This window comes from Dromiciops gliroides, chromosome 5, assembly GCF_019393635.1.
Source record: "Dromiciops gliroides isolate mDroGli1 chromosome 5, mDroGli1.pri, whole genome shotgun sequence".
Classification (NCBI taxonomy): Eukaryota; Metazoa; Chordata; class Mammalia; order Microbiotheria; family Microbiotheriidae; genus Dromiciops; species Dromiciops gliroides.
In genome coordinates this window covers 118970331-118998283 of record NC_057865.1, presented here as the reverse complement: position 1 = coordinate 118998283, position 27953 = coordinate 118970331, and the positions used below count along the sequence as shown (strand labels likewise).

The window sequence follows — 27953 nt, the reverse complement described above, 5'->3', positions numbered from 1 at the left end:
ATGAGTAGTAAAGAAGCCAGAAAGATACAATTAGCCTAAACAGTGGTGAAAAGACTAAGGGTAAAGAGAATAGAATACAATCTTCAATCCCAAACCTCCTCAAGGAGTACCAGCAAAGGATACACAGAAAATGTGTTTCCTTTAATGGACAATAATTACTTGTCAAACTGTTACACCAGCAGACTCTCTACATTAAGGTGATTTCAGAAGAGCAGGTGGTACCCTATGAGTGGAATTGTAAACTGGTCTGATTTTTTAGAAAGCAGTTTAGAATTATGCTTAAAAAGTGACCAAAATACCATTACCTTTTTTTTTTGGTGGGGCAATGAGGGTTAAGTGACTTGCCCAGGGTCACACAGCTAGTAAGTGTCAAGTGTCTGAGACCAGATTTGAACTCAGGTCTTTCTGAATCCAGGGTCAGTGCTTTATCCACTGCACCACCTAGCGGCCCCCAGAATACCCATACCCTTTGACCCAGAGGCCCCACTGCTACACATATATACAAGGAAATCATTAAAAATATCCCAAATACATGAAAATACAAGGTGTCCCAAACATTTTGGTTCTGTTTTAAGCTTTAACAGCACATTTTCTAGTGGCAAAGCACTGGAAACAAAAGTAGATGCCCATCAATTTGAAAATAACTAAACAAGTTGTGTTACATAGATGTAATGGAATATTACTTGCTATAAGGAATGATGAATATGAACAATCTAGAGATGCCTGGGGAAACATATGAACTGATGCAAAGTAAGTAGAACCAAAAAAACAATATAACAAATGGCAACAAGAACAGCAATATAACAAATGAAACTGAATGCTGTGAAATTATAATGTCTGAGACGCAAGAATATACCTTCCTCTCTTCTTTGCAGAAGTAGGGGAATATGGGTATGAAAGTGCTGGAGTTGAAGTCAGGAAGACCTGGGTTCAAATCCTGCCTGACACTAGCTATCAGAACATTATTAGCAAGTCACTTAATCTCTCTAAACCTCATCTATAAAATGAGTGAGACCTTCACAGTCCTTTCAAGCTTTAAATCTATGATCCTGTTTTGGATTTGGTTGATGTGTTCGTTTGGCTAAACTTTTTTATTTCTTCTTTTTTTTTCATTGTTATAAGAGATAGCTCTCTGGAAGGAAGAGCAAGGGATAAAGCAGAAAACATAGGTGATGTAAGAACAAGATAGCAATCATTTATTAAAAGATTAGTTAGAAACTGGTATCATCCAGGCTTATCCTGGACTCCTTATGGCTAGAAAACTGGACTGCTGTCAGGCTAGAAGTTAGACTCTCAGCTGAGACCAGTTAATGTTCTTGTTGGAAGCCCTCCCCCCTTTTCACCTTGTCATACCTGTGAAGTCTCTCTCATTCTCCTTTTCTCTTGGTTCCCTGGATGTCCCAAGAATTTCAAAGTGCCCCAAATCACTTTTCTCCAGAAATGCTTGACTGTGACCCTGGAAAGGCATCTTTATCTTATCGTCTGAATGACTGTTGTGTTATGGGGGGGGGGGGAATTAAGAAAGCTAATTCTTCAGTCAAGGGATTGAACTGGCTATGTTAATCTTTTTTTTTTTTTTTTTGGTGAGGCAATTAGGGTTAAGTGACTTGTCCAGGGTCACACAGCTAGTGTTAAGTGTCTGAGGTCAAATTTGCACTCAGGTCCTCCTGACTCCAGGGCTGGTGCTCTATCCACTGCACCACCTAGCTGCCCCTAATCACTCATATTTAGTGATCAAGGTTTTAGATATTTGTCTTTCAGCTAAAAGGAACCTATTTTTCAGGGCAGCTAGGTGGCATAGTGGATACAATGCTGGCCCTGAAGTCAAGAGGACCTGAATGCAAATCTCACCTCAGACATTTACTGGCTGTGTGACCCTGGCCAAGTCACTTAACCCCAGTTGCCTAAAAAAAAAAATATGTGATGAGGAAAATTCCTTAATATCTATTTTACTCTATTGGTTGATTGATTGAGTGAAGGGGATGTCAAACCCCTTTGAGAAGTTAAGAAGAATCAAGAGAAAAACACACTCAAGACTACAATAATGTAAGTGAAAATGAATTAAAAAGCAACTGAATTCAGGTTAATTTCAAGGAGCAATCTTGATCCTGGAGGGCAGATTAGGCAACATACTTCCTTCTTAGTACAGAGGTCAGGAACCATGGGAGCATAATAGTGCATATATGTTACAGACATGGTCTTTTTTTTCTGAAATGTTTTCCTTGTTAAAATATCAATGAGGAAGTATATTAGGAAATATCTGGGTTATAAAAACCAAAAAAAGTATTAATAAAACTTTGAAAAATCTTGTTCCTCTCCCCCCCCCCAAATAAAAGGAACATACTTTTGCTTACTGCCAAGACTAGGAGCAATAGCAATATCAATTAAATTTAGAAAATACTTTTATCCTAAATTTTTTTTTTTTGGTGGGGCAATTGGGGTTAAGTGACTTGCCCAGGGTCACACAGCTAGTGTGTGTTAAGTGTCTGAGGCCGGATTTGAACTCAGGTCCTCCTGAATCCAGGGCCGATGCTCTATCTACTGCGCCACCTAGCTGCCCCGGAACATACTTTTAATACTGTGCATTAAAAACATATCATTTCCTCTTTACCCCTTCAGCATCCATTTTTCAAAGAAAAACCTGTGAGTATCCAGTTAAACTCCTGGCAAGGTCCAAAATTCCTAAGTTCACAAGACTCTTAGGCTGTTTAAGCAACATATCATCTACTGAAGGAATCCTGTGAATGCTATCCCCATTTCAGACTTGTCTCATGCCCCAGGGGAGAAGGCCAAAATCCCACCTGCCTCTGGAAATGAAGAAACAAATCATTGTTTGTGACATCATATTATTTTTATCATATTAAAAGCACCAGTGGTACCAGATTACCTTTCCAGTGAAATTAACTTATTATCTACTCAGAAACAAAGTTGCCTCTGGGAACTTGCAAAGTATAACAAAACATTTTATTTTAGAAAGTTTTGATATTTTCCAACCTTTGGCATTCAGTCTCAACCCCCTGAGAAGAGGCTGATATCAAAGTAATACCATCAGCACTGCCAGGGCCCAGAAGCATCTGGCAGACACTATCCCATCCTAGTATGGGAAAGATAGAAATGACACTTGTAAGAGAAGAGGTTATAGTATCAGAATTGACTCCAGGATTAAAAAGGGTTCAGAAAACAGGGAAGGACCAAGAGTTTTTATCTCTTGCCAGAAGGCCACCAGCTACTGCTAGTTGGGAGTTTCATAATCACTTGTTTCTCCTCTGGACTGAAATGCAAGATAGTCAATATAGCTGTAAGTGTCTGCTGGCGGCCCAAAGAGTCAGACAGGGTTAAGAAGCGGTAGATTATATTTTTTAAATACTCCAGATTGGCCCCCTCCCTGCTTTGGTCCCTGATGCTTTTTTCAATGTGGCTCTGTAGAGCGCAAACTTGTTCTCGGTGCTGTTCACCCTCCACAATTAGCCTGTCCTGAAGTTGGTGTACCTCCACCTCAAGCTTATGCTTTTGTTTCCTCAAAGATGTTATCTCAACCTCCTTTCGAGCCAGCTGTTCAGCATACAAGAAGAAAGTGGGTTCATTTGATGCAGCCAGATGCAGAGCTTGGGTCAAACTGTCTGGAGATGAGTCACTTAGATCTCCGTTATTTCCTTGGCCCACTGAGGCCTTGTGTCCCTGAAGGCCAGAGCACAAAGCCACAGAACGGAGCTGCTCTAGTTCCAAGTCCTTTTCGGCAAGCACCGCTAGAGCACGGTCCCTCTGTTTGTGGAGCTCTTCTTCAAGCTTCAGTGTCCGGTCTCGGAAATCAAGCTGGCTTTTCTCCAGCTCCTGCCGATGGACCTGCTGCAGCTGAGCCAACTCCTGCTTCCAGCTCTCTGCCTCCTGTTTGTGTTGCCGTTCTAGCTCTTCACAGGACAGTCGAAGGGAAATATACTTCTCCTTCAGATCTGCGAGCTGCTCCTGGCTTTCCTCCAGTTCCTTGGCTAGGTTGCCATCTTTGGTTGTCTTGCTCTTGAGGACAACCTGGGCCCTCATTTTGTACCTTTCAAACTCCTCTTTGAGCTGCTTTAGCTCTTGCTGGTAGTAGAGTGCAGTAGCCTTTTCCCCATCAGCAGCATCTGAGTTTGTCAGCATCTCTATTTCACACAGCTTTTCCATATTCAGAGAAACCTGGCTCTTCCTGGCTGCAATCTGCAACAGCCTCCTCAGTTTCTCCATCTTATCCTTTAGGACATTGACATCCAGGCTGGTCTCCTCATTGTGGCTGTCCAGGGGAGAACGACTAGAGGCTGCAAGAGCAAGTGTCTTATTCTCCATATCCAGCTGCAGAAGGCGATCCTTTAGCTTTTGAATAGCCAGCTGGTCCTTTTGCTTCGCTTTCTCATAGGTGCCCAGCAATTCAGACACTTCTGAGACTTGGGTCTCTAGGGCAGCCACCCTCTGTTCCTCCATTTGAGAATACTGACGGAGCTGCTCCTCTGCCAAAGCAGTCTAAAAACCAAGGAAACGGACAAAGATGAATTAATAGAGAGTGCAGAGTTTGTCACTGAGTCTAGGAAAAGAAGGGAAGAAAGGGCATTTAAACAGGATGAGCTAGCGGGAATGGGAAAAACTTTAGAGAACTTTTTGATTAATTCAGGAGCCAATAAAACTTACTATTACCCACTCCCATTCTGCAACCCTGCCCTCACCCACTGAAGACTCAGAATTTATCTCACCAAATAATATCAAGCTCATTTTATGTGACTTGACAAAGATGACATAGGTACCAATGCCATTACTAAATTAAAAACAAAAACAAAAAAACACATGCACTAGTTATTCCCTGAGGAACATCATCTTCAGCTCAAGAAGTTCAAAGTGAATCCTTTTCCATGAATCCTTACTCGATCCACCCAGCTTGAAATTTTCTCTCCCTCGTCAAACTTTCTTACATAACTTTATCTAAATCTCTCCTATGCCCTTCTCAAACACCATCGTGTATTATGCTTGTCTGTGTACATGTATTGTTTCTTCCTACCACCTGCTTTCCAGTAGAATGCAAGTTCCTTGAGAACTGGAATGTTATTTTCCCCCCTTTGTAACTCCACAGCCTGGCACATGATAGGCATGTAACGTTTGTTGAATGTTCTTGCACATAGTGCCATTTTGCTTTTACTTCCTACATTTTGGTCACATATCCAGCATATCATGTCTGTCACCCCTTAATCTGTAGTTTATCCTCTCCCAACCCTACTTGGAAACTTCATGTTACTGCAGGCTCCTCCTGCCTAGAAAGTTCAGAATTGAACAGGGGCCCTCATAAAATTCAAAAAAGTATTCTGGGATAGCACATTCATCTCCAAAACAAATCCTGACTGACAAACAATTGAAGGAAACAGCCTCCTTCTGAAAAAAAAAATATCAACCATACAAACAGAATACAGTACTTCACTGTTTTCCTGAACACAGCTGTTAAGAAGCCAATATCCAGAATCTGGGAGCACTCCAATTTCATTCCACACAGCACCCACAAATACCACATCCTCTCAGAAGTATGCTCTGTAATTTTTGTAAACACCAATTAGACCAGGATTTTGCAGTATATTTGTCCCTGATAACTTTTAGGTAAGGACCATGAGAATATAGGAATTGAAAGCACAAAAGGGGGTAAATTTGGTCCAAACCCCTCATTTTGCAGAAGAGAATACTGAGTTCTGAAAAGACAAAGCAACTTCCATAATGGTACAAAGCTGTTAAGTGGCATAGTAAGGACTTGAACTCGGGTGTTTTCATTACAAATTTAGTGCTTCTTTCAACTACAGTGGACTGCTTGCAAAGAAGAAAACAAAATTAATATTTAGTCTCAAGTTAAATACCTATAGATTTTAATCAGATAAATCGAATTACCTTCCTCATTTCCTGCTGCAACTGGGTCTGGAAATGGCTTTTAAGGTGGGCAGCTTCTTCCTGAAGCTCCTCCACCAGAGGGTCTGGATGACTCTTCTCCTCTCGGAGAGCCTGCAGTTCCCGCTTCAGCTCCTCCACTTCACGAGTCAACTGTTTAATCTGTAACTCGAACCCTTCCACCTGGTCAGCTGAATAGGCCTGTCCAGCTAGGGCTTCCCGGGTCTCCTCCAGCTGCAGCTCAATATCCTGCCGTAAGGTCCTCTCTCCTTGCAGCAATTTCTGCAGCTCCCTCAGCATCAAAGCATGATCACTCTGCTCCTGGGCTCTGTCATGCTGCTGTGTGATCAACCTGGCTTTAGTTTCGGCCATCTGCTCCTGCAGCCCCTTCAGCTCCCCTTCCAGCCGGCTCCTTTCCTCCTCCGCCTTTCTGCTGGCATCCTCCAAATCTTGTTTCATCTTCTTTTTATCAGCCTGGTATGAGGCTTCCATGCGGGACTTCTCCTGGGTCACTGTGGCCAAAGAGCTGGTCAGAGTGGCCAACTGAGTCTTCAGCTGGTGCAGCCGTTTGTCAATCTCTCCCCCACCACTGGCGGGGACATCCCCACTACTGGAACTAATGCCACTCTCTGACCCGCTGGCTTCCTCAGACTTGGGAGGTGGCGGACCTGCGGCTAGTCTCTCCTCTTCCACCCCAAGATCACCCTTGGTGCTGGTCAGACTGGCTGTTGTGTCCAGGCTGGTGGCAGTGCCGGTGCTGTCCTCACTGTGAGTGGAACACCGGTCATCCCCAACATCGGCCAAGGGGAGGCCTGGGGACTGGAGAGCAGTGAGGTCGGCATCATCAGCCTCCTGGGACGCGGACAGCACCTTTAGGCTGGCCTCCAGGGCCTCTTTCTCCTTCAGCAGGCTCTTATAGGCCCGAACGACGTCCTTGAGGCGGACCTGGTACTGGAGCAGCTGTTTCTTCTGCGTCTCTATGGTCTCCAGTAGGTCCTTCTTGCTGGGCCCCCCGCCGAAGTTCATGCCAAACTTCTCCATGGCGGGGGCTGCTCCGTGACGTTACCGCTTACGGAGCCAGAGCGAGGGGGGAAGGGGAGGGTAATGAAGTGGGGGGTCCGATCTTACGCCCGCTCTCGCTGAGGGGTTGCCGCTGCCAACGCCGCCATGTCAAGAGCTTTCCTGGTTCCGGTCCCCGAGAGCTGGTGGGACGACTGACGAAGCTAGCAGACGCCGCGGCGTCCTTCGCTCCCTTTGCCCCCGGGCCCCGGACCGACCGGTTCCAGCTCCGAAGCCAACTCAGAAACCACTTCAGCCAGTTGCCAACAACGCTTCCGGGTCCGCCGGAAGTGCAGGTGGGCATTCGGGATAGGCGTGCGCTCGGGGAGGGGAGGAGGGACGTAGAGCGAAGGGGGTGGGGCATTGGGAGAGGGGTGGGGCCTCTGGAGCGCCGAGGGGCGGGGCCTCGAGTCCTGGCTGAGTAACTGCTGCTCCTCCTTAGCCCTCCTTGGGGCGGCTTCCCGGAGCCTGAGCTGTGGAGGGGCTGAGCGCTGAGGAAGTGCAGTTAGAGACCTGTATGCATGACTACAACGCCCCCTGCTAAGCGAAGGACCACCAGTTCTTCACCTCTTTGGGTCATGGACCCTTAAAATACTGTATAAATATTATTTGTTAAAATATCTGTAGTGCTTGAAGGAGATCACTGCCCCCCCATGGGATGTGGGGGAGGGGGGTTCTGAGGGGCTGTTCTTCACACTTCTATCTGAACCTTTGTTTTCTCACCTGTAAAATGGAGATAATAGCACCTGCCTCATAGGGTTGTTGTGAGGATCAAATGAGAAATTTGTAATGCCCTTTGCAAATCTTAAAATACCATGTAAATACTTAAGATTATTATATCCACCGATCCAGAAGCTGTGGCCTTTATGCTCAGTTGGCTCTTGATGGTCATCTGCTCTAAATTTGCAAATTGGCCATCTGGAGACCTTTAGTTTCTTTCAATTCAGCATTTCTTTTTAGTTTATGATTAGTGTTTCATAGTAAAGTGGAAGAGAATCCTGAATTTATGAACCTAAGGCCTGAATTAAAATTTCACCTCTAATATCTTTCTACCTGTGTAATCTTGGACAAGTCACTTTATTTCTCTGGAGTATAAAAAGTTCCTCATTTATCAAATGAGAGGATTAGATGATCAGTTATGCCCCTTCCAATTCAAAAGGCCTATTGTTGGGGCAGCTAGACAGCACAAAAGATAGAACACCCGTCCTGGAATCAGGGGGAGTCAGGAGGAGCCAGGAGCTCAAATTCAGCCTTAGATACTTACTAGCTGTGTGATTCAGGACAAATCACAACCCCTATTCCCTCAAAAAAAGGGGGGGCACATCTATTGTTTGGGGTATATTTGTATAATGACAGAAGGGGGATAGCGGCAAATCTGGGGGTTGCATCTAGACTTGAAAATGCTTTCTCTTCCTAGATTATGATCTATACCCTACATTTTACTTTCCCTTTATCCTGCCACTCTTTAATTCAAGTATTGAATTATTAAGTGCTTAGCCCTAGGCTAGAGGAGGTCAGAGATACGAAATATAGAGGAAATTTTTTGGAGAAATCCTTACTCTATCCTGCCTCTTACATAGGGGCAGGGGTGGAGACAGGGAATTGTGTGTAAACTGCACTAGCATTCTCTAGAATGAATGCCCTTGAAAAAATCCAGCTCCTTGAGAGCAGGGACTGTCTTGCTTGTATCTAATCCCAGCACTCACTTAGCACAAGGCCTGGAACATTTTAAAGTACTTCAGACATCATCTGTTTATTATCATTAGTGGTACTTGTGGGACAGTTGTGATACCTGGAAGTAAGGGCAGAATTCATAGATTCATTCCTTAGTTTGCACTGGAAGCAAGAGGTTAAGGTGGTTTAACGCACATATTACTTCTATTATCTTTAGTCGTTGGAGCAGCTAGGTGTCGAAGTGGATAGAGCACTGGTCCTAGAAGCAAGAGGACCTGAGTTCAAATCGCACCTCAGACACTTAGTAGCTGTGTGACCCTGGACAAGTAACTTAACCCCAGTTCCCTTAAACATGTGGGGCCATCTCCAGGCGCCCCGATGTATATCTTGCCACTGGAGCTAAGTCAAGACATCACCCTGATATCCCGATGTCATGGTTCTCTTCGAGAATGAAGGACAAACGACAACCTCTAGTGGTTACTGTAGGACAGTTGTGATACCTGGAAATAGGAGCAGTGTTCATGGATTCACTCCTTACTTTGCAGTGGCTCTGGGAAAGACTGAATCTTGGGGTGCTTCGGCAGAAATGGGGCAGAGAAGTTGCACCTGTTACAACAGATCCTGATGATGGGAGGCGAGATGGGCTCTAAGACAATATCCTTGAAACGCCAGGGAATTTGGTTATTACCCCCAACTTTCTCCTTCCTACTTGCCACAAACACACAAAAATACACAGCGTCCCAGCCAGACTGCTCCAGAATGCGGGGGGGGGGGGTTCTTCCTGAGCTTTCTTTTCTTCTTTGTTTCTCCACATGGAAAGAAGTGATTTAAAGTCAGAAGACCATTTCTGCTATTTACTATCCAGGTAGCTTGGAGCAAATCACTTCCCCTCCCGGCCTCAGTTTTCGCACAGGCAAAAGAAGACTGGTTTCTAAGCTCTTTAAGGTACGCGGAATGGGGGCGGAGTCCTGGATGGGGGCGGAGCTTTTCAGTGACGTCACGCTGATCCTGGAAGCGCGGAGGCGGCCCTGGTTCCTGCTGCCGCTGCTCTTCATCCCCCCAGCAACCTGCCGGCTCCCGGCTCCCGGCTCCCCCGCTCCTCCCTCCCCGGCCCAGCCATGGGCCTCACGGTGTCCGCGCTCTTCTCGCGGATCTTCGGGAAGAAGCAGATGCGGATCCTCATGGGTGAGGTCCCGGGCAGCGTCACACCGCCGTATCCCTCCCTGCCCACGGTGTAACGCCCTCCGCCGCCCCCGCAGCATCCCCGCCCTACCTCCGCCGCCCCCGCAGCATCCCCTGCCCAGCCCTGCTTTGCCTTGCTGCAAGCCCAGCCCCGGCCTCCCCTTCCTTTCTTGGGGGCTGAGGGTGTTCGGGAGATGGGGGAAACTGAGGTACGGGGTGGAGGGCGAGGAAGGAGAGAGAAAAAGGACCCCCCGCGTTCGGGCCCCACTGATAGGGAGCGGGGGGCGGGGTTGGGGAGGAGAGGTATGGCCTGCCTCCCGGCCGGCCCTGCCTGCAGCCTCCTCCGCTTTGCAGCAGCAGCAGCAGCAACCCAAGTCTGCCGGCGCCCAGGCCCTGGAACCTGCCGGCCTGTGCTGGGTTAACCCACAGGCCGCCCGCCCGCCCCCACGCGAGGCTGTCTTGGAGGTGGCTGGAATGTCTCTTTGGAGAGGTTCCCTCCAGGAGAGACGGCCCCCGTCCCTGTGTGTGACCCTATCTCACTCCCTTTAATCTACAGGCCTGTTTTGGGTGGGGTTTTTTGTTTGGCCCTGGGTGTGCATGTTTTTCTATTGAGGGGAAGAGAAATGGTTTGTGATACCTAGGCTTCCTTCGGACGCCCCTCAACATCTCCGAGGAGGAGATGCAAGTTGAGGCTTTCCCATTGCATTTTTCCCGTTGAGCTCTTGTCCTGAATCTCCCTCCCCCTCTCATTCGGAGCTTCTCTGGCAACCCCCTCGTATCCATTACCCTGCCTCTATTGCAGTCGGTTTGGATGCCGCAGGCAAGACCACAATTCTCTACAAACTGAAGCTGGGCGAGATTGTCACCACTATCCCCACCATAGGTGAGCTCCTGGGAAGGACGGGAGGGGAGGTTTCAGAATCTGCTCCCCGGTAGTCTGTGAGAGTCCCCCTGTATTTCCTCTCTGGGGCCTGACCCTGACACTAGATACGGCTGCTTTGAGAAAGTAGGTCATAGTGTCTTTGGCTGATGGTGCCAGGATGTGGAAGATATAGCCCCGAGCCCTGCCGCGTTCATTCTTTTAAGTCTGCATGATGTACTTCTGGGGGACTCCCAGAAGTTCTCCTGTCCATGCTGATCTCCCTTCACTTTTGTGGAGTTGAATGTACCTACCCACATTACAGTGCCCCTCCTCCCCCCCAGGCTTCCCCCCCTTTTCCCTTTCCTCACAGGCTTCAACGTGGAGACAGTGGAATATAAGAACATTTGTTTCACCGTCTGGGATGTGGGAGGCCAAGACAAGATTCGGCCTCTCTGGAGACACTACTTCCAAAACACTCAGGTGAGCCAGGGAGTTGGGGGGTGGGGGTGGGGGTCTAGGGATTCAGTATCACAGTGCACCCAGGCACAAATAGCCATAGCTACTCCCCTGCCTTAAAATTTCCCATGGTTCCCCATTGCCTACCGACTAAAATTGATTCCTCTGTCTGTAATCTATTAAGCACCTACTATGTTCCAGACACTGTATTAGGTGCTGGAGATAAAAATAAAATAGCCCTTTGCCCCCAAGGAGCTTTTATTCTACTTTCTAGCAATTTTCCCAACTATTCCCTTTTGGATTCCAACCACCTTGACCTGCTCTGTGTTCCTTGAACAAACTTTCCTGTCTCCATGCTTTTCCCATGCCTAGAATATCTCTAACTTTCCCCCTTCTCACTCCAATCTCCTCCCTCCACCTGTTAAAATTCTTTTCATCCTTCAAGGTCCCACCCAAATAGCCTTCTCAAATCTCTCCAGTCAAAAGCAATTTTTCCTTTCATGTTTCTATAGCTTTTGCTTGTATCACATATAAATGATGAAATTCTTCCTCATACAATATTGGTATCCCTATCCTTTTACATTAATAAATGTCTTGAGAGTAGAGAATGCATTTTTCCCTTCACGGTGCCTTGTATATAATAAATGCTCAAAAGATGTTTTGGGTTTGGGATTGGGTTTTTTGGTTTTGTTTCATTTTTTGAGTCTATTGATGGATGAAAGTAGAGTTATAGAAAGGCCAAGGAAAGGGATGGAGAAAATAGGATTATGGATCATTTTCTATGGCTAGGCTAACTGCTCGATCTTCCCACCCTAGGGTCTTATCTTTGTAGTGGACAGCAATGACCGAGAACGGGTCCAAGAATCAGCAGATGAGCTTCAGAAGATGGTGGGTACCAGACAGGCTGTGGAGAACATTGGACAATGAGCCCTCTTTCATGAGTCAGAAATAGCGAAGACAGTGAAAACAGAGACTAGGTTGCAGCCTAGGCCGAGTCTTTTTTTGGATGTAAAATTTCATGTGTTGATTCACCCTGGCTAAGGAAAAAGAAAAAAGCTCTCCCCCTTATATGTGATATGATATGAACCAGGTAAAAGGAACTTTCTTTTTATCCTTCAGTCATATCTATGTGGGATGTTGGCCAAGGTGGGGAGGGGAGATAGGTTATACTTGTATTTTTTATTATGTTGAAGTAGATTTCTATCCCATTTACCAAGAAGAGGTATGGGTCATTGATAAGGCACAGATGACTTCATTCAAATTAATAATTCTATTTTATTTGTATTTCTAATACCTGTAATATATTGTAGCTATACATAACTGACTTTCATATAGCATTTTACAATTCACAAAACACCTTTCATATGTTATCTTAAGTTCATGACAACTCTGTCAGGTAGATAGAACAATAGTGTCCCATTTCACAGATGAGAATTGTAAATATTGTATTCTACTGACTAGCATTTCCTTAAGCAATTTGGCTATAGAACAGTGTGAAGCTTGAAATACATAAAGAACTCACAAATCCTGGTCTGGGAATATAGAATGTTCACAGGAAAAAAGTTGAAAAATATTCGTTCAAAATCAAAGAAATTGAACATATTTTCATGTATGTGTTAAGTATTTTTGATACATTCCTATCTAATATTGTGTTGGGGAAAATATCATTTGAATTGAGATCCTTATCCCAGAAACTATTCACATTATGTGGATCACCAGAGTTACATATAACTTAATTTGAGGAATGTTGATATGAAAATAACTGACTTTCATATAGCATTTTACAATTCACAAAACACCTTTTCATATGTTATCTTAAGTTCATGACAACTCTGTCAGGTAGATAGAACAATAGTGTCCCATTTCACAGATGAGAATTGTAAATATTGTATTCTACTGACTGTAGAATACTCTTGCCTACAGACAGGTAAGTGGCAAAGGGAATAGAGTGGTGGTAGTCCTGGACTCAGGAAGACCTTAGTTCAAATCTAGCCTCAGGCACTAGCGTGTGACCCTGGGCAAGCCACTTAACTTCTCCAGCTCAGTTTCCTGTACTATGGGGAATTCATAATAGCACCTACCTTCCATGGCTGTAATGAGGAACAAATTAGATAAAATTTGTAATGTGCTTGGCATATTGGAGGCTCTTAATAACTGCACATTCCTTCCTCCTGTTTGCCTTCGCTCTCTTGGAAAGGGTGGCAGGCAGGAAGTGAATTGATGGATGTCTGAATCCTTATCTCCTCCTTCCCTTCTTCTTCCCCCTCAAGCTCCAGGAGGATGAGCTTCGGGAGGCAGTGTTGCTAGTGTTTGCGAATAAGCAGGACATGCCCAATGCCATGCCAGTGAGCGAGCTGACTGACAAGTTGGGATTGCAGAGCTTGCGTAGTCGGACTGTGAGTGTGTCTCCTCCTCCTAGGGACAGGAGGGGATTTTACAGTAGAAGAAAGGGGCAGGTTGGGGGAAAAAGTGAAGGTTGGTATGAGAACTGAGATTCCCATCCCCGGATCCCTTGCCCAGCTGCTAACCTTTCCTTTCTGCCTTCCAGTGGTATGTCCAAGCAACCTGCGCTACCCAGGGTACAGGGCTGTATGATGGGCTGGACTGGCTGTCTCATGAGCTGTCGAAGCGCTAACTACCCCAGGGGCAAAACCCCTGATGGAGGAAAATTCCCAGGTTGTATCTCTTGGACAATTGAACTCTTGAGGACTCCTGAGGCAGCACTCCCTGCTCCTACCCCCGTCCCTCCTTCTCAACACACACACACACACACACACACACACACACACACACACACAGAGCTGCTCTTGCCTGCATGTTCTCTCTTACCAGGACCCAAAAGACTAACCCTCTGGGTACTGGGGGGGAGGGGGGGAAAGGGGTTGTCTTCTGACTCCCTGGGAACTGTGGAAGCAGCTGCAGGAACCAAGGCCTTCCAGAAAAGAAACTGGGTTGACTTTGGATTTCATTCTTTTGGGTATATTTCTTGGGGGTAAGGGGGGAGGGGGACCAGGCTGGTGCTGTGATTCAGCGCTGGATATTGGATAATAAATTTGCTGTGGTTTGTAGCTTTGTTGTTGCTTTCATCTCTAGAATGGGGACAGTCATTGCCTTCTTTGCAGGGTACCTAGCGTTACCTAGGTTACCTTGGAGGCTTGTTTTATGAGGAATGTACTTTCTAAAGCTGAAAGCCTTCTATACAAGTGAGTCACTGGTGCAAGTATTGCCTCAGAGGGTGGTGTGGGGATGCTGAAAGCAAGGAGGCAACTGGTTTGGGAAACACCTTGGGTTAAGGGGGCTCAAGGAGGAGTGCCTTTTTCTTCATCATTTTGGCTGACTGGCTCAGCCTTGTCTTAATAATATCTGTGCACAAGGTTAGATGGAATTAAGGGCCACCACTTTGGCGCTCCTCTCTATGGGCAGCACTGTGCCTGAAAGCAATCCTGTCCCTGTTCAAGGAGCTCTGGTTGCTCCATCATCTCTGTTATTGCTGATCTCTCTGCTGGAAGAGTCTATGAAATGCTGTGCCCTTACTGTGTGCTGCTGGGTCCTCTCCCCTCTGGGGAACCCACCCCCTCCACCCCAGAGGAAGGAAAAACTCAGTTTAAGGAAAACAACACTACCACCTCTCCTCCCATATGGCTGATGGTTTTCATCTCATTTGAACCTCCAGCAGAAAATCAAAGAACCCCCACAACCATTTTTCTTTAAACGATCTATTTGGCCGTGCCCCCCTCCCAAATCAGTTGATTTCCTCAGGGCTTCTGCCACGTGCTTTGTCTCGTTATGGTTCATGTAGCTGCATCTTGATCACCGTGAGAACCCAAACTAGCCACGTGGAGACCCTTCTTTCATTAATGGTCATATTGTGGGAGCAACATTCCTGGGGACCAAATGTTTAAACCCTCTACTGCTTTCTTGTCCTTGACTTCCTTGCCTACTATAGCACTGGTTACTAGTAATAGGAGACTAGTATAACAGGGAGTTTAGGGGGCAGGGGGAGGGTAGAGGCTGATAACCTATTTCATGTATGTTTCTGTGTCAGTTTCCTTGGCCTGGTCATAAGTCCTCACATCACTCCTACCTGAAACCCAGTATTGGGCTCTGTCCCCTTTTGCCCCCAAAATTCAACATTCTCAGTAGTTTTTCCCCTCCTCACATTCTTAGGCTAGAGGAATCCCTCAACTCTAAGGGTAGGTACCTCATAACCCTGAATAGGGATCGAGTAGGTCTTCTCCTGTTTAACAAAGAAAGAAAGACCCAGAAAGAGGACTTGCCTGAAGTCACAAGTTGGTCATAGAAGAGTCAAGAGGTTTGTGATTTCCAGTCTTAGACCCAGCATAGCTCTCTGCTCAGGTTCAGAAGGTGGTGACCATGGGCCCTGGGTTCTTTCTTATTCACTCTGGAGTGACAGTTTGACAAATGTGTAGGGATGCATTTGTGAAGGATTGGGACCCTGCCCTGTCCTGCTATAGGGTGATGACAGGCAGACCTCTAGGGAAAGGAGGCAACCTTTATGGTCACAATGCCCACGGGTCACAGAGGTGGCTAGGTCCAGCAGGGAGGGCACTCACCCAGGAGGTTCCCCCTTTAGATTCCCTCCCCTGTTGGTCCTAGGGCCCTGTTCCTGGCCCTATGGCCTGCAGGTGCATGCTAGGACAAGGCTGGGCCGGACGGAGTCATCAAGCGTGGCACCGGCCCCATGGAGGAGGAGGACTGGATGCGTCATGGGTCCCGGCCCGAAGACCAGAAGCTCGGCCTTATCAGCTGGGCTGGCACCTATCTAACAGCTGAGAACTATGGAAATAAAATCACTGCTGTAGCTAAAGGCTTAGGCAGGAGACAGGTAACCAGCCATCACTGGGGTGAGTGGGGTATCACAACGCTGATGCTCAAATGGCCACTCTCCCTGTCTGGGGAATGTTGGCCCCTTTTCTCCCGCCCTGGCTCTCAACCCTTTTGCTCACCTCTATCACTGACATTTCCGAGTCATTTCTGTCCTGTGCCCATGGCATCTCCATCTCCAACCCCAACTTACCTTGTCAGATTCTCCCTCACCTTTAACAAAGTCTGACTAACTTCTTCCAGTCTTCCTGCCTCTCTCTGCTCTGGCTGCTCTCTCACCCTCTGCCCCCTATAATGTCAGCACAGAGGTACTGTGACATCACAAAGGAGAGACTTCCAGAGCCTCAGGCTAGAATGAAGCGGTATGGGGTCTCAAGGGAAGCATATATATAGGGGAGAGGGGAAAGTGTATGTAACACTAAGTCCTGATTTCTAATCCTGAAAAGGGGACAGGAGAAATGGAAGGATCTAGCAGAGGCACATGTGAAGAATCGCAGAAACTCGAGTTCTAAAGGATGAATGGCATGGAACAGAGGCAGGAATTGGGTTCTTTGTCTCCTAAGGAAAAGAATACCCATATTTCTACCTAAGATCCTCCCATCATTCCCTCTCCACTGAGAACATTTAAATATCCATTTTTACACCCAAAGCAAACAGCATAAGTGCAAGTCACCTGGGACAAGTATTGCAGAGCTCTGCTGGTCTTCAGATGCTCCTTGGAGGGAGTGGGGAGCCCACAGCCAGCCAGCAAGGAGCTCCACTGGGGTATTACTAGAGGCTTGCAGGCCACATCTGGGGACTTCTGATATTAACTAATTATTCTTGCTAACCAGGTGCTGAGCTCAAAGAACTGGAAGACCTAACAGAACCCTCTTGATTTTAGCACCCTGTTGCAAAGCCATTTGGTCTAGTTCTACCTCTGACCCCAACTCACACATACACACACACACACACAATTTGTAAATCTTGCTGCCCAAGTCTATATATAGTCAACACGTTATTTTTTTTTCCTCCGGGGCAATGGGGGTTAAGTGACTTGCCCAGGGTCACACAGCTAGTAAGTGTCAAGTGTCTGGGGCCAGATTTGAACTCAGGTACTCCTGAATCCAGGGCCGGTGCTTTATCCACTGCACCACCTAGCTGCCCCCAGTCAACACATTATTTATAGAAAATATGAAACAAACCTAAAGGCTTAGACTTGGCCAGAATCACATCACTAGTAAGTGTCTGAGACAGGATTCACACTCAGGTTTTCTTGACTACAAACCCTGAACCCTATCAAGGTGATGACAGCTTACACCAACAAGCTTTTGTTCCTTGGACCTGAGGCCTTAATTCTGTGAAATGGCTACACTAAGAACGATGGAGATGCAGACTGAAGGTGATGAGCTGACGCACCTGTTTCCTACTATGGTATAGTATCAGAGAGAGAAAAGGAAGCCTGAAGTTTGAATCTCACTGAAACTTTGACCTAGCATGAATCTTTGGAGGAGATTGAGAAGGGTAGAGAATGGAAAGTTCACATTGGACTAACTAGAGAGAAGCACCATAATGCAGTTGATAGAGTATGGGACTTGTAGTCAAGAAGACCCGAGTTCAAATCATGTCTCAGATACTTACAAACTCTGTGATTGGTCAAGTCACTTTAACCTCAGTTTCTTTATTTGTAAAATGAATCATCCTCGATGACCTCCAAGATCCTTTCCATTTCTAAATCTATGATTTTATGAATGTGACACTTTGAACTTCCCTTTTTAAAAAAAGCCACACATGAAACTGGTTTGTGTATTGTTGATACTGGCTTCACATCCCCAGTAATCAGCATACAGGTCATGTTATTGTTCCTTCCCTTGGTCATGGTGTGAGGGCATTAGGGAATGTGGGGGTTGATAACAATGAGGAAACTAGCACTGCTAGGAGCTGATAGTGTTTAGATGGTCATGGTGAGCCGCCTGTACAATCATAACAATGGCGCAAATGGTGTCAGTGACTGACATTGAGGGTGCCATGAATGATCACACAAACATTAATATCTCCCTCCTCCCTCACTGGGACCTCTCTGCAGACCTGGGAATTAATAGTATGCAATGAACAGGATGAGGATTGTCAGGCTGTGGTGCGCCTGCAGAGCATCCATGGTCACATCTTGCTGCCAGAGGGAGACGGCTCAGTCTATTGTGGGTGGCCCCGGAACACACAGCATGGTTACTTCCTGCTTCGTTTCCACCGCCATGGCAAGTGGACCCTGCAGTGCATGATCACTGGCCACTATCTGGAGTCTGATGGTGAGGATGTGTTCTGCAACTCGAGGGTGCTCTCTGCCTATCACATGTGGGCCCCACGGCCAGCCTTGCATGTCCACGTGATGCTATACAGCCCCATTACCCGTTGTTATGTCCGGGCCAGCCCTGAGCAGGGTTGTGTCTGGGTGGATGCTCCTGTGCCTTACTTAGAGGAATGTGGCTTCCTGCTGCACTTCCATGAAGGGCTCTACCACCTCGAGTCTTCTTCCCACCACTTCCTGTCTCAAAATGACAGGTTGGTCAACAGGCCCTCATCGCAAACAGCCTTCCACCTTCAGCTCCGGCCCGGTGGACAGATAGCCCTGGGCGATGGGGAGGGATGCCTCCTGTATCCACAAGGCTCCCGTGCCTTCCTGGCTTTGGGCTCCAGCCCCATGGGTGGAGAGGAGTGGTTTGTACTACAGCACTGCACAGCCTGGATCACTATCAAATCCAAGAATCGGAAATTCGTCACCATCATTTCGGGCAAGTGCTGGGGCAGGTGGGAGGGGTGGAGGAAAAATCCATAGGGGAGAGGAATTGGATGAAGGAAATAAGGAGAGCAGGGCAGAGGGGAATGAATGAAAAATGCTGAACCCTACAAAGTGAAGAATCCCAAAATTAAAGAACAGAAATATGGGGGTAGCTAGGTGGCACAGTGGATAAAGCACCAGCCCTGGATTAAGGAGGACCCGAGTTCAAGTCCGGCCTCAGACACTTGACACTTATTAGCTGTGTGACCCTGGGCAAGTCACTTAACCCTCATTGCCCTGCCAAAAATAAATAAAGAAAATAAAGAACAGAAATATGGCCTTCTAAGCAGGTAGAGAGGGGTTGAAAAATGAACTAGTCTCTGGATGGAAGGGGTATGTCCTCTTTTGTAAAATGTCCAACAGTGTCTAGTATAGACCATTCCACACAGAAGAATAATGAGAGGGAAAATAGTGTTTAGCTCTTAGCTGGTGGGGAGACAGTTGGGTCTGGGCCTTGTGGGTAAGAAGAGAGTTTAGAGTAGGGGCTGCCTGTGATCAAGATCCCTTTTTCTGCAGAATTGGAAGTCTGTGCTAGATCTGAACGGATGACCCCTATGTCCTTCTTCCAGTATGAGAGTAATCCAAACACTAATGCCATTCAGCTCCGTTCAATTACTGGTCAATATTTAGCACAGGTAAGAAAATGAGCCTAAAGTCTGACCCAGGACATTTTGGAGGAATAAAAAACCCCAGGTATTCCCTTTTTCTCACCCAATATGCATACCCTCCAACTCCAGGGCCCCATCTAACAGTGGAAATGAAAGGCATCTCTTCCAGGGTGGATGTCCAGATGTTTTAAGCTGCCCTGCAGAAGTAAGATGCTTGTGTCCCTAATCCCTAATTCATTCTGATTTGCCCCTGTGATCCTGAGTGCAGATCTCTTCTTTCTTTTGATTGTTCCTAGGGCTAAACCCTAGAAGACCCAAACTATGGGAGGGTTGGGCTGTGGAATCCAGAGTTGGAGCACACTGTAAATTCATAGGGCTATGGAATCGCAGCAGAAATTTCATACAGAAGCTAGTATGATTTTTAAGGACTTCTTTCTCTTTAATCATTGTAATTATAATAACAATAGCCAATGTGGAATTTAGCATACACAGACCATGCGATAGCCCTGTGAAGTAGTGTAATGGTTACAATAATTGTGAGAGATTTATTATCAATTTATCAATCTTTACCTATAAAGGATTGACAGAGTGACTCCCTAGCCTCTCATGCTCCAAAGAGGTCACGTGGCTACTTTTTCAGGTTTTTATCCCTTTTTGATGAAATGGGTCATTATACATCAATCTAATCTAATTGGTTCACATAATTAAAGGTGAATTACATCAGGTTGGAAGGATTGACCTGTCCCCTTGACTCAGGACAATATTTCTATATATGGTAAACAATCCAAAGAACTGAGCCAGCATGCTTACTTCTATCTGGATGTGGTCTTGAGGGAGACAGCAAACAAAAAGGGGAATCTTAAATTCCCCATGTTGGTCATTACTAATTATTTTCTCACAGTAGATAATACAAATATCACCTTCATTTTATAGAGGAAGAAACAGACTCAGAGAGGTTCACAGGCAACCAGGTGGCACAGTGGAGAGAGTGCCAACCTTGGAGGCAGAAAGACCTGAGTTCAGATGTGGCCTCAGACACTTAATAACTGTGTGACCTTAGACAAATCACTTAACCTCTGTTTGCCTCAGCTTCCTCAACTGTCAAATGGGGATAATAATAACATTTACTTCCCAGGGTTGTTCTGAGGATCAAATGAGATAATAATTAGAAAGTGTTTGCCACAGTGCCTGTCACATAGCAAGCCCTATATAAATATTAGCTGCTATTATTGTCGTGATGATGATGTTCCATAGGATCATAGCTAGATTTAGAGCTGGAAGCACCCTCACAGGCTAGCCAACTCCCTCCTTTTAAGAATGAGGAAGCTGGGGCCCAGAGAGTTTAATTTGCCCAGAATCACGTAAGTAATAATTGTTCAAAGCAAGGTTTGAACCCATGAATATCTTTACTCCTAGTCCAATGTTTCTCCCATTCTACAACACTGCTTCTCTTTCCCTCTTCGGTCCCACTCTCTGTAAACCATAGTTCATCCCATAGTGTTAATAGGTCTTTTCCCAAGAATTTGGAAGAAGGAAGCTCTAGACCAGGGGTTCTTAGGCTAGAGATAGATATTAGATGGTCCATTAACTTGGGTAGGAAAAATATTTTAATAACCGTATTTCAATAGAAATAGTTTCCTTTGCAGTGTATTTTATACATTTAAAATATTATTCTCAGGAGGGGGTCTGTAGGCTTAGCCAGCTAGCCAAGGGCTCCATGACACAAAAAAGGTTAAGAACCTCTGGACTAGGGGGCAGCTAGGTGGAGCAGTGGATGAAGCACCGGCCCTGGATTCAGGAGTACCTGAGTTCAGATCTGGCCTCAGACACTTGACAATTACTAGCTGTGTGACCCTGGGCAAGTCACTTAACCCCCATTGCCCCACAAAAACAAAACAAAACACACACACACACACACACACACACACAAAAGAACCTCTGGACTAGGGGGCGGCTAGGTGGCACAGTGGATAAAGCACTGGCCCTGGATTCAGGAGTACCTGAGTTCAAATCCGGCCTCAGACACTTGATACTTACTAGCCGTGTGACCCTGGGCAAGTCACTTAACCCCCATTGCCCCACAAAAAAAAAAAAAAGAACCTCTGGACTAAGTAAATGTTAATAGGCTGAGAGTGGAAGCCAGAGGCAAGGTTTGAGAGATGACCTAGAGTCTGACCCAAAACTGAGACTTTCTTCCTCTCTGCAGAGGTCACATAGGGCTGTAGTGGGAGACGGACAAAAACTAGAGCCCGATGCTATTTTTTGTGTGAACTGGAACTGTGGAAAGATTGTCCTGCGGGCTGCTAATGGACGCTATGTGGGTGTTACATCCAATGGGTTCTTGATAGCCACTTCCTTGAATCCAGGTAAGAAGAGGGGAAGGGACCTTTCCTATTGGGATCTTCTGGGCCAGGAATCCTTGTATAATGTCCTTCTATACCTAGTCTGCCCCTAGTACATCCCATCTGAAAGAGAGTCCAGAGCTATAACCTTCCCTGTGATCTCTACACTCACTTCCCCCAGGTCCCTGTGAAGAATTTAGGATCCGCTTAGTCAATCGACCCTTCCTGGCATTGCGGGGTCGCTATGGCTATGTGGGCACATCATCAGAACATGACCAACTGCAGTGCAACATGGACCAGCCAGACTGCATCCAGCTACTGCCCTGTCGGCAAAGCATTTACCATTTCCAGGGTGAGTGATACCCTCATCCCAATCCCTCTTCATGAATATGCCAAAAGGGATCCTGGTCTCATCACTGTGTCCACTGGCTCCTTCCCTAACTCAGCTCTCTGGCCCTTAATCCAGAATGTCACTTGGGAGAGTGACCTTAGTGGGGGTCTGGGATGGATGGTCTCTGAGTTCCTTCCAACTTCTAATATTTATATTATTGGAGCCGGAGAACATCTTGAAGGCTATGTGATCTAATTCATCCCTTTGATAAAGGAGGCAAGGGCCTGGAGAGGTGAGGTGGTTTGAATGCAAATAAGTGGTGGTGCAGGATGTAACTCGAATCCAGATTTCCTGACTCCTAGAGTAGTGTCTTTCCTGCTATGCTGCTCCCTAAGGTTTGATGATTTTCTGAAGACAAGGCCCAAGACTTCTTTCAGAAACAATTCTTATGTATCAGCATTTCCTGGATGCCACAGTAGTATAGGATGAGCACGAAGAAGGAAGTTCAGGCTTGTCTTGCCTCTCCCACTATCTATACTCTCTGCGGAAGGTCTCACTGTCCTGAGTTAAAATGAGCCTCTTTACTCCCACTTTTCCTTACACACCCTCATTTCTGCCACTTTAAGAGTCTAGCCACAGTGCTAAGTTAGAGCAAACTGTGAGGCATCTCACTGTAAAATATTGGGCAAGATGATGGGGCAGGGAGAAGGGGATGGGGCTGGTGGGAGATTGTCTTTGGGGTGAGGTAAAAGGTGGAGGGGGATAGGTAGATACCCAAAAGAAGATTCCTCAGTAGATGGGGATTTTTAAAAAGTCAGTCTAAGAAGTGTTCTTTACAACAGATCCCAGATTGGGAAGAGATGGCACAGAGATCTCTGGCCTCCCTCCTCATGCTTCTCTTGAGTGAATGTTGATAGAGCCCTCGATCTGTAGTCAGGAAGACCTTTGATTCCTGCTTCAGACACTTACCAACTGGGTGACCTTGGACAAGTCATTTGACCTCTCTGTGGCTCAGTTTCCTCATCTGTAAAATGAAGATAATAATAGCACTACCTCTCATGGTTATTGGGGGGATCAGATGAAATAATCTATGAAAAGCGCTTCCTAATCCTTAAAGGACTATATAAATGCTAGCTAGCTAATATTATTATTAGCTAAGGTATAGCTGACATAGGACAAGAGATTTGGGGAGGAGGAGGAGGTGTGGCTGATGGTGGTGGTACGGTTGTATGTTTCTTCTACCCTGCTACAACCCAGGTGTCCAGGGACCTGGGGCCCATACTTCACTTTCACATCACTTAATGACCTCTGCTCTCCTACCCCTCCCCAGCACAGGGTGGCACCTTCTGGTCCCTGACAGCCTATGGCACCTTCCGTCCCTGGGGAAAGTTTGCTCTCAACTTCTGTCTAGAACTACGAGGCAGCAACCTACTTGCTGTGTTGGCCCCCAATGGCTACTACATACGGGCAGACAGCAGTGGTGTCTTACTGGCCGACAGCGAGGCCATCACCAGCGAGTGTCTCTGGGAATTTTAGGTATGAGAAAACCTTCACTTGATCCAACCATCCCTTCAAGCTATTATCCTATATCTCTCTTCCCTCTCACCAAAAAATTCCTACAAAAAAGTTGTTTATACTCGTTTCCCCCACTCACTTCTCAACCCTTTGCAATTTAATCTCTGGCCCTACCATTCAACTGAAATAGTTTCTGCCAAGATCACCAGTGTTTTCATTATTGCTAAATCCAGTCATGTTTTTGGGTCCCCATCATTCTTTGACATAAATTTTTTTAAAACTTTGTGTTCCGAATTCTCTTCCTTCCTCCCCCCCCCAAGAACTCAAGCAATTCAATATCAGCTATACATGAGCAGTTATGCAAAACATTTTTTGACATCAATTTTTTTAAATGGTCCCCATCATTCTTGACCTCTCTGCAGTATTTAGCATTTACCCTTCTGGATACTCTAATAATTCCCAGGTTTGGTGACATTGCTCTGTCATGCTTCTACTCTATAATCCTTCTCAGCCTCCAATTTAGGATCATCATCCATATTCTATCCCCTTCATGTGAGTTACCCCATAAAGAATTTCTTTTATTTATTTTATCAGCTCCTATGGCTTCAACTATCATCTCCCTGCCAATGACCTTCAAAACCACATATCCAGCCCTCCTCTCTTCCTTGAACTCTAATACAACCTCACCAATTGCCCTCTGGGTATTGCAACCTTTATATCCCATAGGCACCTCAAACTCAACATGTCCAAAAATCTTTGTTCTTAACTGCCCCACTCCTATCTACCTCTTTTCTGTCAAGGATACCACCATTCTAGTAGCCTGCATTTACTCTCCACTCCTCACTTTCACTCACCCCTTTACCCGCATATCCTATCAGTTGCCAAGTCTCCTCCATCCTTCACATCTATCACCTCCCCATTCATACCATACCTTAATCCAGGTCCTCACTGTTATTTTTTTTAGAGTTTAAGGACATCTACTTGTCATAGTATGTAAAGGATACTCAGAAAGGATACAGCATGAATTAGTTGAATGTAGTTTCCCTGCTTCTCTGATGCTATGCTTACACATTTATCAAGCCTGAGGGAGAGCAAATCCTGCCTTCTGGTGGGCTGGCTTTTATACTTAGATCACCAGGAAGCTCTATCCCATAGTCCCCAGAGGCTAATTAAGCCTTAAAGTTAATTTCAATACCTTTCAAGGTAGGCCCTTATTATTGAAATCACCTCAGAATTGGTCTCCTTTCTCCAGTTCATCGTCCACGCAGTTGCCAAATTGATATTGCTAACACCAAGATCTGACCATACCATTCCCCTGCTCAGGATGATAAAATACAGACTCCTTTATTTGGTATTTAATGCTCTTCACAATCTGGCTCCAGGCTTGTTTTTCCAGGTTGACTACAGATTAGTATTCCCTCAGTACTCTACCTTTTGGCCAAATTGACCTAATTACTTGGTTTAGATGGAAGGTGTCAAACTCAGTGCTGGCTGGTCAAATTAACTCCAAAGGGAAGACTGAACTGAATTAACATGTTATTGAGAAATGTTTGACAAAATAAATAAAAATACAATGCAATATAGATAATGTTAATTTATGGTTGTCCAAGTCAATATGCATGCCAACAGAGATCTGTTTCTATTTGAATTTGACACCACTGGTTAGATCATGTTATTCTGCATCTCAAAAACCTTCAATGACTTTCTAATTTAATAATTCCAAATCTTTTGGTCTGACATAATAAACACCCCACAATCTAACCCCAATCAACTGTCCTAATTTTGTACCCCTTTGAGGTATTGTGGGACGATGGAGACTGTAGTAGATGGAGTCAGGAAAACTTGGCTCTGATATTATCCTTTTCCTCCTACCTTTCTCACTGGTCCTTCTCAGTCTTCTTTGCAGGATGATCACCTTTATATTGCCTCCTTTGGGTAGATATATTCCAGAGTTCTGTCCTAGGACTTCATCCCACCCCCACCCACACCCGCCACCACTCTCTTTACTCTGTCTCACTTGGTGACCTCATTAGTTCCCATGGATTCAACTGTAGTCTCTATGCAGAAGATTCCCAAATTTACATATCCAGCTAACATCCCTCTCTTGAACTCCAGTTCCACACCTCCAACTATTTGCTAGATATTCCATAGGCATCCCAAAGGAAACATGTCTAAAATAGAACTCATTTCCCCCTAAATCACATTCATCCTAACTTCCCTGTTCTTCCCTTAACCAGCATCCCTTTAGGCACTCAGGTTCACTCAGGACATAGAAGTTGTCCTCAGATATTTGCACTCCATCATTTTATCCTCATCTACCACCACAACGGTTCTTGTATCTTTCCCACTGTGACACTCAATAATCATTTCTTACCTGTGATGGTCTTCCTGAATCCAGGCTCTTACCCCACCAAAGCATCCTCTATATAACTACCCAAAATGATATTCCTAAAACCCAAGTCTGACCATGTCCCTGCTCAAGAAGTTTCAGTGGCTCCCTGTTCCTTCTAGAACAAAATACAAACTCTTCAATTTTCCATTTAAAGCTTGTCACAATATGGGATCCACTCTATCTCTTCGGGATGACTGCACATTATTCATCCATATCATCGTACATTCTAATCAAACTGGGCCAGTTGCCATTCCCTGTACACAATATTCCATCTTCCGACTATATGCTTTTGCCTAAGTTCAAATCCTTACTAACTGCATGACACTGGACATTACTTAATCTTTCAGCCTCAGTTTCCTCATCTGTAAAATGAGGATAATAATAATACCTACCTTGTTGTGATGATTAAACAAGATCACATTCGTAAAAACATTTTGCAAACCTTAAAGTGCTATATATGAATGAAAGGAAAAAAAAATAAAGCACTATATAAGTACTTGATAAATGCCCAGGCTGTCCCCCATGCCTCTGGAAAATGTTCTCCCTCTTTATCTCTGCCTCCTGGCACATCCACTTCTCTTTAAGACTTAAGTGCCACCTCCTACAAAAAGAGTCTTTCCCAATTTCCCCATTTGTTAGTGCCCCTCCAAAAAAAAATTACTTGGCAATTATCTTCACTCATCTAGGTATGTATTGTTTCTCCTTTGTAGATTACAAGCACCTTGAGAGCAGTAACTTTTCATTTCCATCTTTTTTTTTAACCTGACACAGAGTAGGTATTTAATAACTATTCATTGCACTGAATTACTAGCTGTACGGCTATGAAAAAGTCACTTAATTACTCCAAATCTCACACAACTTTCTAAGACTATGAATCATAGATGGAGTACATCTTTTATTTTTTGTTTTTTGTTTTTGCAGGGCAATGAGGGTTGAGTGACTTGCCCAGGGTCACACAGCTAGTAAGTGTCAAGTGTCTGAGGTTGGATTTGAACTCAGGTCCTCCTGAATCCAAGGCCAGTGCTTTACCTACTGCGCCACCTAGCTGCCCCTGGAGTACATCTTTTAAATTGTGACTGAGACAAAGTTACTGATTTCTTAACATAAATGTTCCATTTTATCTAAACTGGGCTTCACTTTTCTGGATTTCAATGTCCTCTTCTTTAAAATGAGGATGCTGTACTAGATTATTGCCACGGTCCTTCCCCATGCTAAAACTCTACATTCTTTCCTCTATTCACTGCCCTTGGAAAGTATCTGGCTTTTCCCTACCCTCCCCCTTTACTTGCCAGCCTGGAATGCCCTTGTGTTCTTCTTTGCCTACTGAAATCTCATCCATCATTTGGAGCATCACTGTCTCGGAGTTGGAAGGTATATCATCTTAGAGGTCATCTAGTATAAACTGTACCTGAATAAGATATTCCCTCTCTACTGAAAAGGAAATTGAGGCACTGGGAAGTTGACACTCAAGCTCAAATCCTATCTCTTCAGTGAAACTCTTATCACTTAATGCCTCTTTTTCTAGTAAATATTTGTCTCCCCAATTAGTCTATAATTTCCTTGAGGTGGCAGGGAGCTTATGTATTTTTTTTATCTCATAGTATCTAGTCTATTCCCTCATAAGTGCTTAATCAATGCTTGATCGATGTGATTTAGTGAAAATTCCTATTTAACTCACCTCCTATAGGTGGACATGATGCTACCATAAAGAAGCCCTCTGGAGGAACCACCCTACTGCACAGGATAGGAACCCTGAAGATGAGATCTGCGAGAAGATTATCCACAACACAACCCCTAGCCCTACCAGCTACAACTTATCCTTCTACTCCTCCTTCGTGTTTGGTAACAATACACCATGACCAGCCACCAAAATTTCTGTGTGTTGCCTCTTTCTAAGGGAACAGAAGACAGGTAGGGGTGGGGATTAGGGTGGAGAGGCTATGGGTATGAGACCTTGGGATTCTTTGGGTCTGACTTTCAGAA

The 27953-nt window shown here is 45.3% G+C and overlaps 3 protein-coding genes across 3 annotated transcripts; 2 read left to right on the top strand and 1 right to left on the bottom strand.

The window, feature by feature from the left end:
* Positions 1-2832: 2832 nt before the first annotated feature.
* GCC1 (GRIP and coiled-coil domain containing 1) lies at positions 2833-7217 on the bottom strand. The gene is made up of 2 exons (XM_043967200.1): positions 5893-7217; positions 2833-4494 (listed from the first exon to the last, which is right to left on the bottom strand). The coding sequence occupies exons 1-2, from the start codon at positions 6928-6930 to the stop codon at positions 3202-3204; spliced, it is 2331 nt and encodes a 776-aa protein (XP_043823135.1). The 5' UTR covers positions 6931-7217; the 3' UTR covers positions 2833-3201.
* Positions 7218-9600: 2383 nt separating this feature from the next.
* ARF5 (ADP ribosylation factor 5) lies at positions 9601-14190 on the top strand. Its single transcript, XM_043967201.1, has 6 exons — positions 9601-9807; positions 10607-10687; positions 11037-11146; positions 11939-12010; positions 13393-13518; positions 13671-14190. The coding sequence occupies exons 1-6, from the start codon at positions 9741-9743 to the stop codon at positions 13755-13757; spliced, it is 543 nt and encodes a 180-aa protein (XP_043823136.1). The 5' UTR covers positions 9601-9740; the 3' UTR covers positions 13758-14190.
* A 1634-nt stretch (positions 14191-15824) lies between these two features.
* Positions 15825-27803, top strand: FSCN3 (fascin actin-bundling protein 3). The gene is made up of 7 exons (XM_043969085.1): positions 15825-15968; positions 18033-18735; positions 19299-19417; positions 21597-21756; positions 21914-22084; positions 23394-23599; positions 27658-27803. The coding sequence occupies exons 1-6, from the start codon at positions 15825-15827 to the stop codon at positions 23597-23599; spliced, it is 1503 nt and encodes a 500-aa protein (XP_043825020.1). The 3' UTR covers positions 27658-27803.
* The last annotated feature ends 150 nt before the right edge of the window (positions 27804-27953 follow it).

What these genes read in the sequence shown, in the direction of transcription:
- GCC1 (XM_043967200.1), bottom strand. Translation starts at nt 6,930, where the DNA reads ATGGAGAAGTTTGGCATGAACTTCGGCGGGGGGCCCAGCAAGAAGGAC. An exon ending in TGCAGCAGGAAATGAGGAAG is followed by an intron (nt 4,495 to 5,892) that starts GTAATTCGATTT and finishes CTTGGTTTTTAG; the next exon opens with ACTGCTTTGGCAGAGGAGCA.
- ARF5 (XM_043967201.1), top strand. Translation starts at nt 9,741, where the DNA reads ATGGGCCTCACGGTGTCCGCGCTCTTCTCGCGGATCTTCGGGAAGAAG. An exon ending in CACCACTATCCCCACCATAG is followed by an intron (nt 10,688 to 11,036) that starts GTGAGCTCCTGG and finishes CTTTCCTCACAG; the next exon opens with GCTTCAACGTGGAGACAGTG. An exon ending in ACTACTTCCAAAACACTCAG is followed by an intron (nt 11,147 to 11,938) that starts GTGAGCCAGGGA and finishes TTCCCACCCTAG; the next exon opens with GGTCTTATCTTTGTAGTGGA.
- FSCN3 (XM_043969085.1), top strand. Translation starts at nt 15,825, where the DNA reads ATGGAGGAGGAGGACTGGATGCGTCATGGGTCCCGGCCCGAAGACCAG. An exon ending in AAGGCTTAGGCAGGAGACAG is followed by an intron (nt 15,969 to 18,032) that starts GTAACCAGCCAT and finishes ACCTCTCTGCAG; the next exon opens with ACCTGGGAATTAATAGTATG. An exon ending in AAGCATTTACCATTTCCAGG is followed by an intron (nt 22,085 to 23,393) that starts GTGAGTGATACC and finishes ACCCCTCCCCAG; the next exon opens with CACAGGGTGGCACCTTCTGG.